Raw genomic sequence first — 16,764 nt, 5'->3', positions numbered from 1 at the left:
ACCTATAACACACTCCTACTCCCATTTTTACTTTCCCAGTGCTTATGTCACACCAACCTGACTCAAAATTGCACTGTCAACCCATATCAACTAGATGCATTGCCTTTGGTTTTGTGTGATTCCTAAATAACAGCATAACGCCTTCTCCCATCCTATCCTCTGTGTACACTTTGAACTTGGGAAGTACACTTTGCACTACCCAAATTCAAATTCAGCATTCCTTATATCTATATGACACCACGTCTCTAATATCACAACAATATCCACCTTTGATGTCTTGACCAGTACTTCAAATTCATCTAATTTATTTGCTATACTCCTAGCATTGGTGTACATGCAAGTACACATGCACCTGTTCTTACTCTTAGTTACCCGAATACAGCCCACATATTTACTTGTTCCATATCCTCAGGGGCTCACATCTGGTGAGTATGGATTTGGCACACCCAGGGTCCTGAGTTGGATATCATCATTCTTCTCTTTCTTTCTTGATGATTCCTTTCTACTTCTGACTCTCTCTCTCTCTCTCTCTCTCTCTCTCTCACACACACACACACACACACACACACACACACACACACACACACACACACACACACACACACACACACACACCAGGGTAACTTGGGAATTTTTTTTGGCTGGTATAGCATAAGCCTCAGGCTTCCTTGCACTATATGGCTAATAATAATAATAAATAATAATAATGATGATGACTCCCAGAAGTTCTTGAAATCCCCAGCACCTTGCTTTTCTGGCTGCTGCTTATTCTAACAGAAGCAGTGTAATAATCTCTTTCACCTCTGCCTGTGGCTACCGTCAATCTATTAGTCTGTGGCTCGCCCCTAGCTAGCAGTTTTCCAAACCACCTAACACTGCCTCGATAGCATCAGCAAATATTCTTGCACCCTTTCTATTTAAGTGTATCCCATCCCTGCAAAAGCAGTTTCTTCTGTTAACAAGCACAGACCACACTGAGAAAAATTTTACCCGATGAGCATTGCACAATCTTTCTGGGGACCGAATTGATTGACAAGGCTCTCATCATATTAAGCTAAGCTATACGTACGATCTTGTATTTGTTAAGTCAATCTGCAGATCTTATACTCTTAATGTCATTAGTGCCAACATGTTCAACAATATCACCTTTTGTGCCCTTAAAAGATGGTATCTGCTCTACAATGTCATCAACTTTTGCCCCCTGGCAGACATACCCTGGTTCTATTCCACCTACCTTTTCTGCACAATATATTTCCGGTTTCCCTGACAATAGAATCACCAACAACAGCTAGCTCCTGTGGGACCAGCGCATTCTGCTTTGTTGATGCCTCTGTTTTGACTGATGATCAAGTGCAAGCTCTGGCATTGATGTGAGCAGCTGAGAGCTTCGTGGGCCAGTAATTTAAATCCTTCAAGTGCATCCACCCTGCTCTTTAAACTCTCATAAAGGCCCATAACAAAGGCAAGTTTTTGCCCAACATCCTCACACTTTTTACATCGAGCACAAACAAAGATATCCACCTTGGCAATACCATGTCCTGTTCCTAATGGTCCATAAACATCAAACAAGCAGTGCATTTCATAAGGCTGTGATTCAGAGGACAACCCCCCTAAGTTTTCCCCCAAGCTACAGCACTCCCACTATCTTAAATATAATTAAAAATACTAAACTAAACTTATATCCTGATGCAATACTAACACTATGCACTAGTTATCATATGAAATTTATGTCACTGAATATATATATGTATATATTTCAATATCAAGCTTATGGTAAAAGTATTTCATATCTCCTACCAAGTTTACGTTATAGGAATTTAATATTTCCTATCAGTTTAAGTTGTATGTATTACACTATAACATTACGTTTTTCAATTCTAAGTAGTTATAATAGATAATGAATTTTTTTTTTTTTTATGTGAACCCCAAACACGAGAGGTATTAGAACCTATAGTACTTAGTACCGTGCTTGGGTTGGAAGTTGAGAAGACGAAAGAAGATATTTGTTGACATTGGACTTGAACTTCTGTAGATTATAATTTTCAGGAAATACGTATGAAGGAAGGTTTTTCCAGAAAACGGCAGTTGAATGAATAAACGAGGAAGATGAAAAGTTGGTTCTGTGAGTTTGAAGATGGACAGTAAATGGATGTTGGCTGGTGGCGGCACGAGTTCAGACTGTTTTGAAAGAGAGAGCGGAAATTATAGAAGACAATTCAGAAGAACAGTGCCCATGGAAGTATCTGTAGAAGAGGCATGCAGCAGAAACAGTATGTCTATGAGAAAACGAGTGGAGAGACTCTGTTAGAGATGAATCATTAATTAACCTACATGCCCTCTTCTGAATGGAATCAAGAAGCCTGAGAGAGGTTTTGGGGGCACCACCCCAGATGTGGGAACAATATTCCATGGCAGGGCAGATTTGCGATTTATACAGAGTGAGCAGCTGTTTGGAAGAAAAGTAACGCCGAGAGCGAAAGAGAAAACCAAGTTTTTTAGATGCAGAGGAAGCAATATTTGTAATGTGCTTGTGCCAAGAGAGATTAGAAGTCAGGGTAATCCCCAAAAGAGATATATCATTTTGCCTAGAAATCAGAGTGTCACTAAACATAAGCATAGGAGCAGAAGAATCCTTTTTGCGAGATATAAGACAAGACTGAGTTTTAGAAGGGTTGAAATCAACTAAGTTGTCTTTGCCCCACTGGAGAATTACCTGAAGATCGGCATTTAAGGAATTGGTAGCAGATTTTCGAGAAGTTGAAGCTGACTGAGCAGGACAAGGTTTCTCAAAATGGAAAGTGGAATGCAATGTGCTATCATCGGCAAAACTATGGATAGGATTTCCAGTCAAGGGAAGAAGGTCATTGATATACAAGAGGAAAAGAGTGGGGGAAAGAACTGAACCTTGGGGGACACCGGCATTAGTGGAGAAGTTAGAAGACAGAGCCATCTACCATCACCCTCAGTGAGCGATCAGAGAGAAAACTGGATAACCAATTACTAAAAACAGTTGGCAAACCATAAGATGGAAGCTTGTTTGGAAGACTTTATGCCAAACACGATCAAAAGCCTTTGAGATGTCAAGAGCAACTACTTGTGTTTCACCGAACCTTTCCATTGAATTAGACCATAAATGGGTAACATAAGCCAGAATATCACCAGTGGATCGACACTGACGGAATCCATACTGGCAATCGTTGAGCAGATGGAAGGTTTCTAGGTAGCTTAAGAGTTGGCGGTTAATTGATTTCTCCATTACTGGGACGATAATTGGATGGGAGGGATTTGTCACCCTTTTTAGAAACTGGCTGGATATGAGCAAATTTCCAAGCAGAAGGAAAAACACCTTTGGAATAAGAAAGTGAAAAAAGGCGGCAAAGAATAGGAGTAAGTTCAGGAGCACAGGTTTTGAGAACAAGTGGAGAAATACCATCAGGACCTGGAGCTTTCTTAGCATCAAGATTCATCAAAATCCTTCTGATATCCTTTTGACGGAAGACCACAGGAGGCATTGAATTGAATGGAGCGTGTCGGGAATGGTGGGAGGTGTTTTACCAAGATCTTTAATACATGAGCTGGAAGAAAAATGGGATGCTAGCAGGCCAGCTTTATCCTTGGCTGAAGTGACAACAGAACCATCTGGTTTGGACAGAAGTGGGAGCAGAGATGGGCAACAGTTGCTGCCAATAGCTTTGGCAAGAGACCAGAATGCTCGGCTACCATTAGGGCAAGAAGCAAGTTTTCTACTCTTAGCCTGTTCAAACTCTAGTTTGCACTGATTAATAACTGCTTTACAATTGTTGCGAGCTTTGGTGTAGGCAGAAAATGAAACTGAAGAATTATAAACAAGCCAATTACGATATGCAACATTCTTCTCTTGGACAGCCTTAGCACATTTATTGGAAAACCAAGGTTTAGATAAAGGACGAGATTTTAAAGTGGAGTGTGGGATAAAGGATTCCATCCTACAAGAATAATTTCACAGACACGATCTGAGTAAACGTTGACATCAGAAGTTTTGAAACAGTAATCCGACCAAGGAAAAGAAGAAAAGAAGTCTCGCAGGTCATCCCATTTTGCATTCTTGTAATGCCAAACAACACGAGGTTGGGAATAGCCGTGAGATAAGGGTTCCATTGGAGAAGAGACAATCAACAAGTTATGATCTGAAGTGCCTAAAGGACCTCTCACTTCGACCGTGAACTTAGAAGGGTTGTTTGTGAGAAAAAGATCAAGCGTATTGGCTGTATGATTAGGATTGTCCGGTATTCTTGTAGGTAAATGAATAATCTGTGCTAGGTCATTAGTAATTGCAAAAGCCTCAGCATCTTGACCTGCTGGATCGATGTGACTAGAAAACGGAAGCCAGCTGGAGTTGTGAACATTAAAATCACCAATGAAAATTACCTCACTGTTAGGAAAGTTGGACGGGAGAAAGTCAAGTTGCAAAGAGAGGAAGTCAAAGAGCTCCAAGTGATTAGTGGAGTTGGGAGAACGGTACAGACAACAGATGAATTTGACACGATGAGGTAGAGAGATTTTAAGCCAGAGAAGATCAAAGAGAGGAGATTCCAAATTGCCAAGTCTCTGACAGGGAATATCAGAACGGACATATGCACAAGTACCACCTTTGAGGCGAAAGGAATCATACAGCGAATAATTTGGGCATCTCAGATGAGCAGTAGTTGAATCAACCGATAACTGAGATTCTGTCAGAAAAAGTACATGGGGTTTGGCAGACTGTAAGTGGAAATGGACATCGTTGAGATTAGAATTGAGACCACGTATATTTGTGAAATGAATTAGGAAGTCCTTGGGAGGTTTAGATCTTTTCGCAGATAAGCTTGCTCTATTAGTTTGACAATTCATGGTGTATTCAATAGTAAGAAAAAGTGGGTGGGACATGCTGTATGAAGTAATGAAATTTTTGGATATGGCATACACGTGGTAAGAATATACCCAGATTCTTGACATAACGTGGCCTTGACAATGCTCCCCGCATACACATTAGCAAGATTATATACTAGCTGGTCCGGAAGCCTCCTAGAGAGTTACCAATAGGTTCGGTCCGGTGTACTAAGTAGCGGCCAGCCTGCAAACACCGTTTTAGAGCTGTACCCTCGAAATGTAAGGAATATTGGATCTCGCCACGACGTTCATCATAACCTCAAAAGTCATCAATCATACTGCATGATGGAAGAGATTGGGAAGGGTTGACCAGAACTTAGCTCTAGAGACTAAACATGGGTTCCACCATTTCAAGCCTCCAATAAGCAAAGTGGTGGTATTTCACCGGTTGATGAGAGTCATCTACCACCTAGTTAACTATCTATTGCCAACCTACGTGATTCAAGCTCTCAAGCGACCTATTTGTGATACTATATCTACACCTAATCACTGATACTAAAAACTCTACGAATATTAATGTTGTATGTTACAGATTACATGATAAAGTTAAGTTATTATAACACATATGTAATGCTATAAATTACAGTTTATAAACCTCTTCTGACACTGATTACACTGCTACAAAGCAATGAGAAACATCCGGTATCTGCTATATTGATACTAAAACAATGGCAGCAAAATTTGAACATTCTTATCGATACAACACAATGCCAGCAGAAGTCTACTGTTGTTTTTTAAGCAATTACAAAGGCAAGTAAAGAACAAATACATCAAATTTACTCAAACCAAAGAAGGTTTGAGCAAGATATTATGAGAAATAGACAAATTAAGTGATTTTCTTTTTTTTTTTTTTTTGCCTGGTACTGTATAATGTTTTGCTTCCCTGAATTATTTTGCCAATACTAATACTTGTTGCATAATCTTAAGCTCTGTCATTCAACTGATATCATAAGACTAGGTAATGTCAACCAATTATTGTGACTGAGATCATCTACAATCTATTTTCTAAGTAAAACATAGCACAAAGTGCAATGTTTAACATGGAAAATTGCACTCAACTGACAATTCCTGAAGCCTATGTATGTAACTTTTATACATCACATCCTTTATCAATATCATTTAGAAGGATCAGAAACTGGAGCAGCCTTAGGAATTTTAGATTATAAAGTATACAAAATGAATTCTTCCTGGATAGGAAGATATTAGTGACTCCAGATTATGCAGTAATAACTGAATTATCCATTATCAAATTAATGAGATTTTATTGAAAACTGTTTAGTGAATATTTTGAAAACTATTTGAAAATGTGCTTTCTACATTCTTTGTAGAAAAATTACCTTTTCTCCTTTGGGGCCAGGTGGCCCAGGAGGTCCAGGGTATCCTCTTGATCCAGGTGGTCCCTGTACACAAAACTTTTCTTCAGTTACATGCAATACAAAATTAAAATTTACTAGCATTTTTCAAAAACAAAAATAAAATAAACTTCAGTTATACTTTATAAGAGTTCAATACAAGATATCTTTTATTATCCACTTTGCAGATTAACATCTTAAGAGTGGATATTTTTTGTCCCAAAATGAATTTAAGCCTCAGATTCCCAAAAGAAAATTATCATTACAGTAATCAATTCATTGTGTTTTATTTTGACTAGTAGCCAGGTTCAACAAATACTTTAGTAGAGTGGGCAATGAATCACTTCAATTAATTAATAGCATTAGCATTAGCAAAGGCACATGATGCAAGAAAGCAAGCATATATAGCATCAGCCAAAAAAAAAAAAAAAAAACCTTAATTTCACCCATCCACTTGCTCCAAATGTTTGTCAAGTTCTGCCTTGAATCTATTTAAGCTATCAACTTCTACAACAAAAGATTGAAGTTTGTTCCAGCAATCAACCACCAGTTGGCTAAAGGCAAACTTCCGCACATCTATCCTACAACCGTCTTTCCTCAAATTGAATTTATGCCCTCTCAGGCGATTATTCTGAGCAAGAGGAATTGAGCATGCTCAAACCATTGAAGACTTCATACACCTCTATCAGATCACCTAACAGGTGCCTAGTCTCCACACACTGCAATTTACAAAACTTAAGCCTTTCTTCATAAGAGCAACCCTTTGTTCCATTCACTAATCTTGTTGCCCTTCTCTGTACTCATTCCAAAATCTCTACATCCTTCTTAAAATGAGGCCTCCAGACCTGTATACAGTAGTCAAGGTGTGGTCTGACCATTGCCTTATACAAGGGGAAAATCACCTCCTTATCCCTGCTAGAAAAATTCCTGTATATCATTGAAAAGACACCATGAGCTACTCTTGCAGACTGTCTGCACTGCTCAAAAAACTTCATATCTGCCTGCACAATTACCCACAGGTCCTTTTCATTCTCTACCACTGTTAGCGTGGTACCACAGAGTTGATACGTTACTCAGGGATTACTGTTTCCCATATGTAATACTTTACATTTGTCAATGTTAAACTTCATTTGCCACCTCTCAGCCCATCTGCTCAACTTTTCTAGATCCTGTTGTAGCAATGTACTGTCATTAGTGTCATTAACAACTCTGCCAACCTTCATATCGTCTGCAAACATTAAGCCTGATATACCATCATCAATATCATTTATAAATACAGAAAACAACAATGGACCCAACAATGAACCCTGAGGGTCTCCACTAAAAACATTAGTCCACGAAGAGCAGTGTCCATTGATTACCACTCTCTGTCTTCTCCAACTCAACCATCCCTTTATCCGTAGCAGTAATTTGCCTCCAATGCCACTGCTCCAATTTGTGCAACAGTATCAAAGACTTTTCTAAGATCCAAATATATGATATCAAAGTTATTCTTTGCATCCAGTTCCTTTGTGACTACATCATAGTATCCAATCAAATTAGTCAGACAAGGCTTCCCCTTAACAAACCCATGCTGTGTCCCAGCTATAACTGAAGTCTTCTCTAGATGATCCAGCAATGCTTCTTTAACCAGTGTCTCCATTAATTTCTGTGGAATAGAAGTTAAACTAACAGGTCTGTAATTACATGTGTCTCCCTTTGATCCTTCTTTGTGGATTGGGGTCACATTTGCACATCTCCAGTCCTTGGGTACCTCCCCTGAGTCCAGGGAAGCTCTCGTAATTATGGCTAAGAGTTTGCTTACTTCCTTTGCCACCTCCTTTAATATAACTGGATAGATTCTATCCACCCCAGGTGCCTTTCTTGTGTTTATCTTAAACAATTTCTCCTCCACTTTACTCTCAGTTATTACAAGATTATCTAGCTTACTGCCAGATTTGAATACTCCTCTGGCATTCCCCTCCCTGAATAACTCCTCATGTGTGAATGTCGATGCAAAATATTCATTTAGTTTGTTAGCTACCTGAGCAGGATCATCAACAGTTTAACCATCGATATCAAGTGGACCAATCTGATTCATCCCCTTCCTTCTCGAGTTTACATAAGTAAAGAACTCTTTGCTGTTTTTCTTTGCATCCTTTGCCAAAGATTTCTCGTAATCTGCCTTTGCCTGCCTAACCTCCTTTGTAACTTAGTTACAGACCAGCTTATATCTATCATAGGTTTCAGTGTCACATGTTAATTTATATGTATCCCATGCATTTTTCTTCTCTCTCACATGTCTAATTAGTTCATCTGACATCCATTTAGGCCTAAATCTTGAACAATATTTCTTTGTTGGTAAGAAAAGCCTAGTTGCTTCCAAGATTAATTCTTTGATTTCTTCCCATTTTCAATTTGCTGTTGGTAACAACATCAGTTGGTTCCACCGTACAGAATTTAAATACAAATTAAATACAAATTTCTGTTCCACCGTACAGAATTTAAATACAAATTTAAATACATTTTGTACTGTCTCAGACCACCGTAGTCACCTTTACGAAAGCAAAAACCCTTCCCTTTACCCTTGATGGTAGTTACCTCTTTGAGTAAATCTCACTTCAGCACACTGTGATCACTGCCACGTAGTGGTTCCTTTATCTGCAAATTCTTTATGCATGAAGAATCATTACTGATAATTAGATCAAGAGTATTACTCCCTCTAGTTGCCTCCCGAGCATGCTGATGTAGAAAATAATCATCCAATAAATCCACAAAAGCCTTGCTAGTGTGTGAGTGACCAACCCACAAATTCCAGTCAATATCCGGTAACTTAAAATCCCCCATTATAAGACACTCTAATTTACTGGCCCACTATTTCTCTGCACAATTGCTCATTATACTCATTAGTATGGTTAACAAAAATCAGAAGTATCCACAATAAATGAAAAAAATTTACAAATTAGAAATCACCAAGCATTATGTTCAGATGCAAAAATTATAAATGGCTACATAAACAACCACCTAATTATGAGAACAGTGGAGTTAATAAACTCGAAAATGAAAGACCTTAATCAGTTTCAATCTTGCTTAAGTATAAACATAACTGTTTCTAAGCATATGTTTCTGTCTAGGCTTAGCATATGCTAATACAAGCCATTTTTATTAGTGGGGGAAGGTTTTCTGCAAAAAAACATTTAACACACAGTGCCCTCACCACCTTACAAGTAAGTTGCTTGGTCAACAACTTCAAAAGATACTTCTAAGTCTCAAAAACTGATCATTCGTGTATTAAGAATTTGCAGATAAAGGAACCACTAGGTGGCAGTGATCACAGTGTACTGATGTGGGATTTACTTAAAGATATAATTACCATCAGGGGTAAAGGAAAGGGTTTTTCCTTCCGTAAAGGTGACTACAGTGGTCTCAGACAGTTTTTAAATTCTGTACAGTGTGATCAACTGATGATGTTACCAACAGCAAATTCTAAGTGGGAAGCATTCAAGGAATTAATTGTGGAAGCTACTAAACTTTTCATACCTATTAAGAACTATTGTTCATGGTTTAGGCCTAAATGGTTGTCAAATGAACTAATGAGACTTAGCAGAGAAGAAAATTGCATGGAATGCATATAAATTATCAGGCGACACAGAAGCCTAGGGCAGATATAAGCTAGTCTGTAATCAAGTCACAAAGGATGTTAGGCAGGCGTAAGCAGATTACGAGAAATCTTTGGCAAAGGATGCTAAGAAAAACAGCAAAGAGTTCTTTACTTATATAAACTCAAAAAGGAATGGGATGAATCAAATTGGTCCACTTGATATCAATAGTTCGACTGTTGATGACCCTGCTCAGATAGCAAACAAACTAAATGAGTATTTTGCATCTACATTCACATATGAGGAGTTATTAAGGATTGAAAATGCCAGAAGGTTATCAAATTGTAGCAGGGTGCTTAATGATTTTGAAATAACTGAGGGCAAAGTGGAGGAGAAATTGTTGAAGTTAAACATAAGAAAGGCACCTGTGGTGGGTGGGTTCTATCCAGTTATATTAAAGGAGTCGGCAAAGGAACTAAGCAAACCCCTTAGCCATAATTATGAGAGCATCCTTGTACTCAGGGGAAGTCCCCACGGACTGGAGATGTGCAAATGTATCCCCAATTCACAAAGGGAGGGATCGAAGGGTGGCATGAGTAATTACAGACCAGTTAGAGACGGCCTCCGTAGCCGAGTGGGCAGGAGTGGGAGTGCAGTAGCACACGCTCTTTGAGTAGACCGGGGTTCAAGCCCCTGCCTGCTGAATACGGTCGATCTGCCAACCCGCACTGGACCAGCGTGGCAGATTATGATCCATTTCCCTCAGCATGAATTGTTGAGGAGGCTTCCATCCTGCAGTGGGTTGATAATGGCTGCACTTTACTTTTTTTTTTTTTTACTTAGTTTAGCCTTATGCTCTGGGTAAAATAATGGAGTCACTGGTTAAAGATGCATTGCAGGATCATCTAGACAAGACTGCAGCAATAATTCAGACATAGCATGGGTTTGTTAAGGAAAAGTCTTGTCTGACAAATTTGATTGGATACTATGATGTGGTTACAAAGGAACTGGATGCAAAAAACAATTTCGATATCATATACTTGGATTTAAGGAAAGCTTTTGACACTTGTGCATGGAAGACTACTGTACAAATTGGAGCTGTTGTTGTTGTTAGGTTTGTTGGTGCATCAGCAACTGTGGCTATAATGCACTGATTTCTAACTAGTATATCTTTGTTGTTGAGGCTGATTCTGATAAAAATTTAAACAAGGTGATATTTATCAATCAATTTTAGGAAAATAAAAACGTCATCCATATCTTGACGATCTTATAGAACATTACGTAGTGTTAATTGATTGCAATTTTTGAAAAGTAAAGAGAAAGCAGTTTTTCGTTCTCTTATATATATTGGGCATTCAATAATGATATGCTTTACAGTGAGTGGACATGAACAGTTACTGCATTGTGGGGCATCTTCCTTTCTTAATAAATAACTGTGAGTGAGGTATGTGTGACCAATGCGCAGTCGCGCTAGTACAGTTTCTTCTTTTCTATTTTCCCTTAGACTGGATCGCCACTGTTTGGGTTCTTTCTTTATTTCAAAAAGTTTATTATTTGTTTCTTTTTCCCATATATGTTTCCACTGTTCTTTAGAGGTCTGCTGTATAATGGATTTAAAGTCAACATAAGGTGTCCTGAAATTGGAAGAAATAGGATTTGAAGCATTTTTGGCAGCTAAATCTGCCTGTTCATTTCCCGGGATTGCAGAGTGACCAGGAATCCAACAAAAAATTATGCGGTGACCACGTGCATGAATTGCCATTAACTGAGTCCAGATTTGTTGTACCAGAGGATGACTGTTGGGGCGTTTACATTGCATACAATTCACGGAACTTAATGAATCGGTATATATTATGGATTGAGTATATGAGGCTTCTTTTATTTTCTCCAGGGCTAGTAAAATACCATACAACTCAGCAGTATAATTACTACATTCTGAGGGGAGCTGTTTGGCGATGATAGCATCTGGCAGGACTACAGCTGTACCAACTTTACTAGCAGTCTTGGATCCATCTGTATATAGCTGCACGTAACTGCTAAACTGAATTGAGTGGGCCAGATGTAATTGTCTGATGTTAATATCTGGAAGATTATTCTTTCCCCATTTCTGATAGTATTTTTCAATATCTATCGTGGGTATTTGCCATGGCTGGATTTGCATGCTAGTATCCTGCATTATGTTATTCATGTTGAGTCCCCAGCTAGTGTTTAGAGCTTGAAGCCTAATGCCAGATGGTTTGTTGAGACGTGATTTAGTACGATAGAGGTTTTCCCATTTTGGTCTGAAGAGATATTGCCATATCGAATGATGTGGAAAGCTGCTGATTTTTGCGGCATAATTTAGGAGAAGAATTTGTCGCCGAAGGTCTAGCGGCGGTTCATTGGCTTCCGTATATAGACTTAAAATGGGAGATGTACGAAAGGCACCCAGTGCTATTCGAAGTGCACTATGATGAATGGGATCAAGCCATTTCAGTACACTTGGCCTGGCTGAGGTGTATGCAGGAGATGCATAGTCTAAGCGGGATCTAATTAATGAGCGGTATAAATGTAGCAACATGTACCGATCTGCACCCCATGACATAGAGGAGATTACTCTGAGAATATTTAGTTTCTTAAGACAGCTGGTACGAATATATTTTATATGTTCAAGGAAGTTTAATTTTTTATCAAGTATTATACCAAGAAAACGAGTGCTTGGTTGAAATGTAATACAATGGGAGTCTAACTGAAGGTTTGGATCAGGATGCAATGTACGTTTACGACAGAAGTGTACTGCAGTTGTTTTCGGTTTAGAAATTCTGTAGCTATTGTTTTTGGCCCAAGAGACTATTCTATTAATGGTGACTTGTAGTTGTCTCTCGATAAGTCGAATATTTTGAGAATGACATGAGATGGCAAGGTCATCAGCATACAGGTATGCATCAACTGTGTTAGGTATACTATTAGTTATAGAATCGATCCTGATGGCAAAAAGTGTTGCACTCAGCACTGAGCCCTGGGGAACTCCCTCTTCTTAAACATATGTGCCAGAAAGTGACGAGTGGTAGAGGACTTGGAAGGATCTGTTAGATAGGAAGTTCTGAATGAATTTCGGGAGATGACCCCGAAGACCAGATTTATGTAAGTCCCGAAGAATCCCATAACGCCAAGTTGTATCAAATGCTTTCTCGATGTCAATGCATATCATAACAAAGTGCTCATTTCTTAGAAAGGCGTTCCGAATATTTTCTTCTGCTTTGATAATGAGATCGAGCGTCGATCTACTTCTCCGAAAACCATACTGGCTTGGACTCAGAATGTTTTGAGTTTCGAAATACCACGTTAGTCGGGTGTTAAGTATTTTTTCCATTGTTTTTCCCAAGCAACTTGTTAAGGAGATAGGTCGATAGTTTTTTGGATCTGTGTGGTCTTTTCCTGGTTTCGGGAAGGCTAGCACATAAGAATGGCACCAGCTGGTGGGGTAATATTCCTCTAAGAAAATTCTATTATAGAGTAGTAAGAGAGCACTTAATGATCTTTCACTTAAATGGGAAATCATTGAGTAATAAATTCCATCAGGACCTGGAGCACTGTTTTTCACTTTTGTGAGCGCATTAAGCAATTCAGTTATGGTCAACGGCAGATTGTATGAATGTTGGAGAGCGGTATTAAAATTCAGTTTATACTTTTCTGTATCGCGTTTTAGCATCTGAAAGGCTGGTTCATAGGCGGAAACAGCTGAGAGTGATTCAAAAGACGAGCCAAATGCATTAGCAAGTTCTTCGGGTTCAGAAATTTCCTTTCCTTTCAGAAATAGAATCGGGGAAGTAACAAGTGGGTATTTGCCATTGATACGTTTGATTTTTTTCCAGACTGTAGCAGTATCTGTGAATCTGTTTATTGTGGCAGCATAGCATGCCCATGCTTCTTTTTTACTTATCCGTCTTATATAACGAGCCTTAGCCCTTGCTCTTTTAAACTGTAGGAGGTTGGCTGTGGTTGGATGTTTTCTAAACTGATTCCAGGATTTATTTCTTTCTCTTTTAGCAATGCTACATGCTTCGTTCCACCACATTTTTGGATGGAGTCGGATTTTAAATGATGATTTCGGGATAGCGGATTCAGCGGCTGTCATTATTCGTTCTGTGATATAGCTTACTGCAGAATCGATCTTGTCAGTAGCAATGATAGTGGAATCTAAATGAGCTATTTCTTGATATTTAGCCCAGTTGGCCTTGTCAAATTTCCAAATTGTTCTAATTCTGTTGATCGGAGGAAATTACAGATGATCGGAAAGTGATCACTACCAAGAGGGTTGTCAGTAACTGTCCAGTCTATGAGAGGAAATATTGTTGGAGAACATACTGTTAGGTCAATGGCAGAGCTTGAGCCAGATGGTACATGAACATATGTGTGATCACCTGTGTTTAAAATAGTTAGATTGTGTTTATCCAAGAATTTCTCAATTATTTTCCCTCTGCAGTCAAGTTGTTGAGAACCCCATAGAGGGTTATGGCCATTCCAGTCACCCAGAATACAGAAAGGAGCGGGTATTTGTCCTACTAGGTCATCTAAATCAGCAAGGGTGAAAGCGTGATTTGGTGACAGATACAATGAGACTAATGTTATCGTTATGCCAATGGTGATACGGGCTGCAACTGCTTCCAACGGTGTTTGCAAGGGAACAGGTCTGGAGGGAATTGAAGGGTTTACTAACAGCGCTACTCCTCCGTGTGCTGCATTAGAGCAGTTTCTATCTTTTCTATACATGGTGAAGCGTTTAACTGTTATAGATACTGCATTCGTCAGGTTTGTTTCTTGTATGCATGCTGCGACGGGCTTATATTCACTTAGCAGATCGTAGAAGTCATCTAAATTAGCACGAAGTCCGCAACAATTCCATTGAATCACTGTCTGCATTGTTTGGTTTTAAAAGGAGGGTTTGGTTTCTTATGGCGGATTTTTTTGTTTGCGCTTGTCTACTTTTGCTTTTTCTTTTTTTGGGAAAACTGGCCTACCGGTGTCAATGTCATCCTCTGGATGAATCTCAAGAATTGAATCATCTTCATCTATCTTTTCATCAATATCCATGGTATCGGATATAAATTTAGTAGTGTTGCTTCTTTCAGGGGTCTTGGCTCGTTCATTTGGTTTCTCATTAGGCTTCTTATCCGGAGGTATTGTTACAGGAGTATTTGCTTCTCGAGTAGCATATTTAGGAATAGGTTTTTCCTTTGATGAGGAGAGGAGCGATTTAGCCCAACCAGATATTGAGATATTTGGAGGGACTGAGCAGTCTGTCTGAGTTTCTACTGAGCGTAGCCGTTGGGTAACTGAAGCATATGTAGGTGACTTAGCAGGTACTGCAACATGTTTTTTAGCTTCTTGATAGGATACTTTCTGCTCAATCTTATATTTTTGAATATTCTTTTCTCTTTTCCATTGAGGGCATTCCTTAGAGAAGGCAGAGTGGTTACCATGGCAGTTAGGACAAATTTGCACTTCAGTGTTACAGTTTGTGTGTGTATGCTCTTTTGATCCGCAGTTAGCACAAGTGGCTACACTTCTGCAGACAGCTTGGGAATGACCAAATTTTTGGCACTTAAAGCACCGGACTGGATTTGGAATGTATGGTCTTACTTGGCATCTAAGATAACCAGCTTTAATATAAGTAGGTAGATTTGGTGTTTCGAATGTTAGAATCACCGTCCGTGTGGGAGCAGGTTCTCCATCTCTTTTAATAACAATTCTTTTGGCTTGTACCACGTTTTGATCTCTTAGTTCATGCACAAGTTCATCCTCTGATACGTTTAATAGATCCCACTCTGATATTACCCCTTTAGAGGAGTTTAAGGTGGCATGTGGGGTAACCTTCGTGGGAATTCCACCGAAAGTAGATATTTTCAATAGCCTCTCAGCATGTCTATGTTCCGTCATTTCGATCAATAAATCTCCGGATCTTAATCGCCGAACCTTTTTTGGAGGGCCAGCCACATTTTCGAGACATCTCTGTATCAAAAATGGGGACAGCTTACTCAATGGTTGGTCTGTGGAGGAGTGTAGTATTAGAAAGAGTGGTGTGGTCTTATCCATTCCTTCTTTTTTTTGTCTCTTAGCATGGGATACATTTGTGTCGTCATGATCTGGATTATGTTTGTCCAGTTCTGAATCATAAGATCCACACGAGGACTGTTTATTTTTGTCCATCGTTGCTCCTTTTAGCCCTGGGAGAGTGGATTTCTTCTCCCAGACTTCCAGCCCCGCCACGTGGAGGCAGGAGCGGTGCCACCTAGTGGCCAAGCGGTTGGAGAGGTTAGTTTGTTAGTGCGAAAATTAATAAATATACTAGGAAAAGAAAGGTAATTTTCCTTTCTGGGTTCTTACTTAGGATCTGTTAAGTACAGAACCACTTATAAAGAAATAAGGATGAGAAAAGCACTGGAAAGAAAATATAACGAAATCACTTAGAAAGAGCACTATATATCACTTAGGAAAATCGCTTGGACACTATCGCTTGGCACTCGGGGCCACAAATTGGAGCAGAATGGTATTAAGAGTAAGTTGCTACAGTACATAAAAGGGTGGTTGAGTGGGAGAAGTCAGAGGGTGGTAATCAATGGATGCTGCTCTTCGTGGACTAATGTTATTAGTGCAGTTTCACAGGGTTCAGTGTTGGACCCACTGTTGTTTTGTAAATTTAGCATTGATATTGATGAAGGTATATCGGGTTTAGTGTTGAAGTTTGCAGATGATACAAAGGTTGGCAAGGTTGTTAAGGACAGTAATGGCTGTGTGCTAATGCAACAGTATCTTGAAAATTTGGGAAGATGGGCTGAGAAGTGGCAACTGAAGTTTAACATTGACAAATGCAAAGTACTGCATATGGGTAGAAGTAACCCCAGAGGAACATACCAACTGTGTGGTACTACACTTAGGGTGGTAGA

General features: G+C 39.2%; 1 protein-coding gene across 1 annotated transcript in view; it reads right to left on the bottom strand.

The window, feature by feature from the left end:
• LOC150089465 (uncharacterized) overlaps window positions 1–16,764 on the bottom strand; it is a 1,372,165-nt gene that overhangs the window by 1,205,994 nt on the left and 149,407 nt on the right. Inside the window, exon 7 of the mRNA XM_090389992.1 lies at window positions 6,246–6,308. Coding sequence (XP_090246118.1) covers window positions 6,246–6,308 — 63 coding nt within the window. The remainder of the gene's footprint in view (window positions 1–6,245; window positions 6,309–16,764) is intronic.

This window comes from Mastigoproctus giganteus, chromosome 2, assembly GCF_048544385.1.
Source record: "Mastigoproctus giganteus isolate SK-2022 chromosome 2, ASM4854438v1, whole genome shotgun sequence".
In the NCBI taxonomy this organism is placed as follows: domain Eukaryota; kingdom Metazoa; phylum Arthropoda; class Arachnida; order Uropygi; family Thelyphonidae; genus Mastigoproctus; species Mastigoproctus giganteus.
Note: the sequence above shows the minus strand (reverse complement) of the source record. Positions and strands in the feature narration are given on the sequence as shown.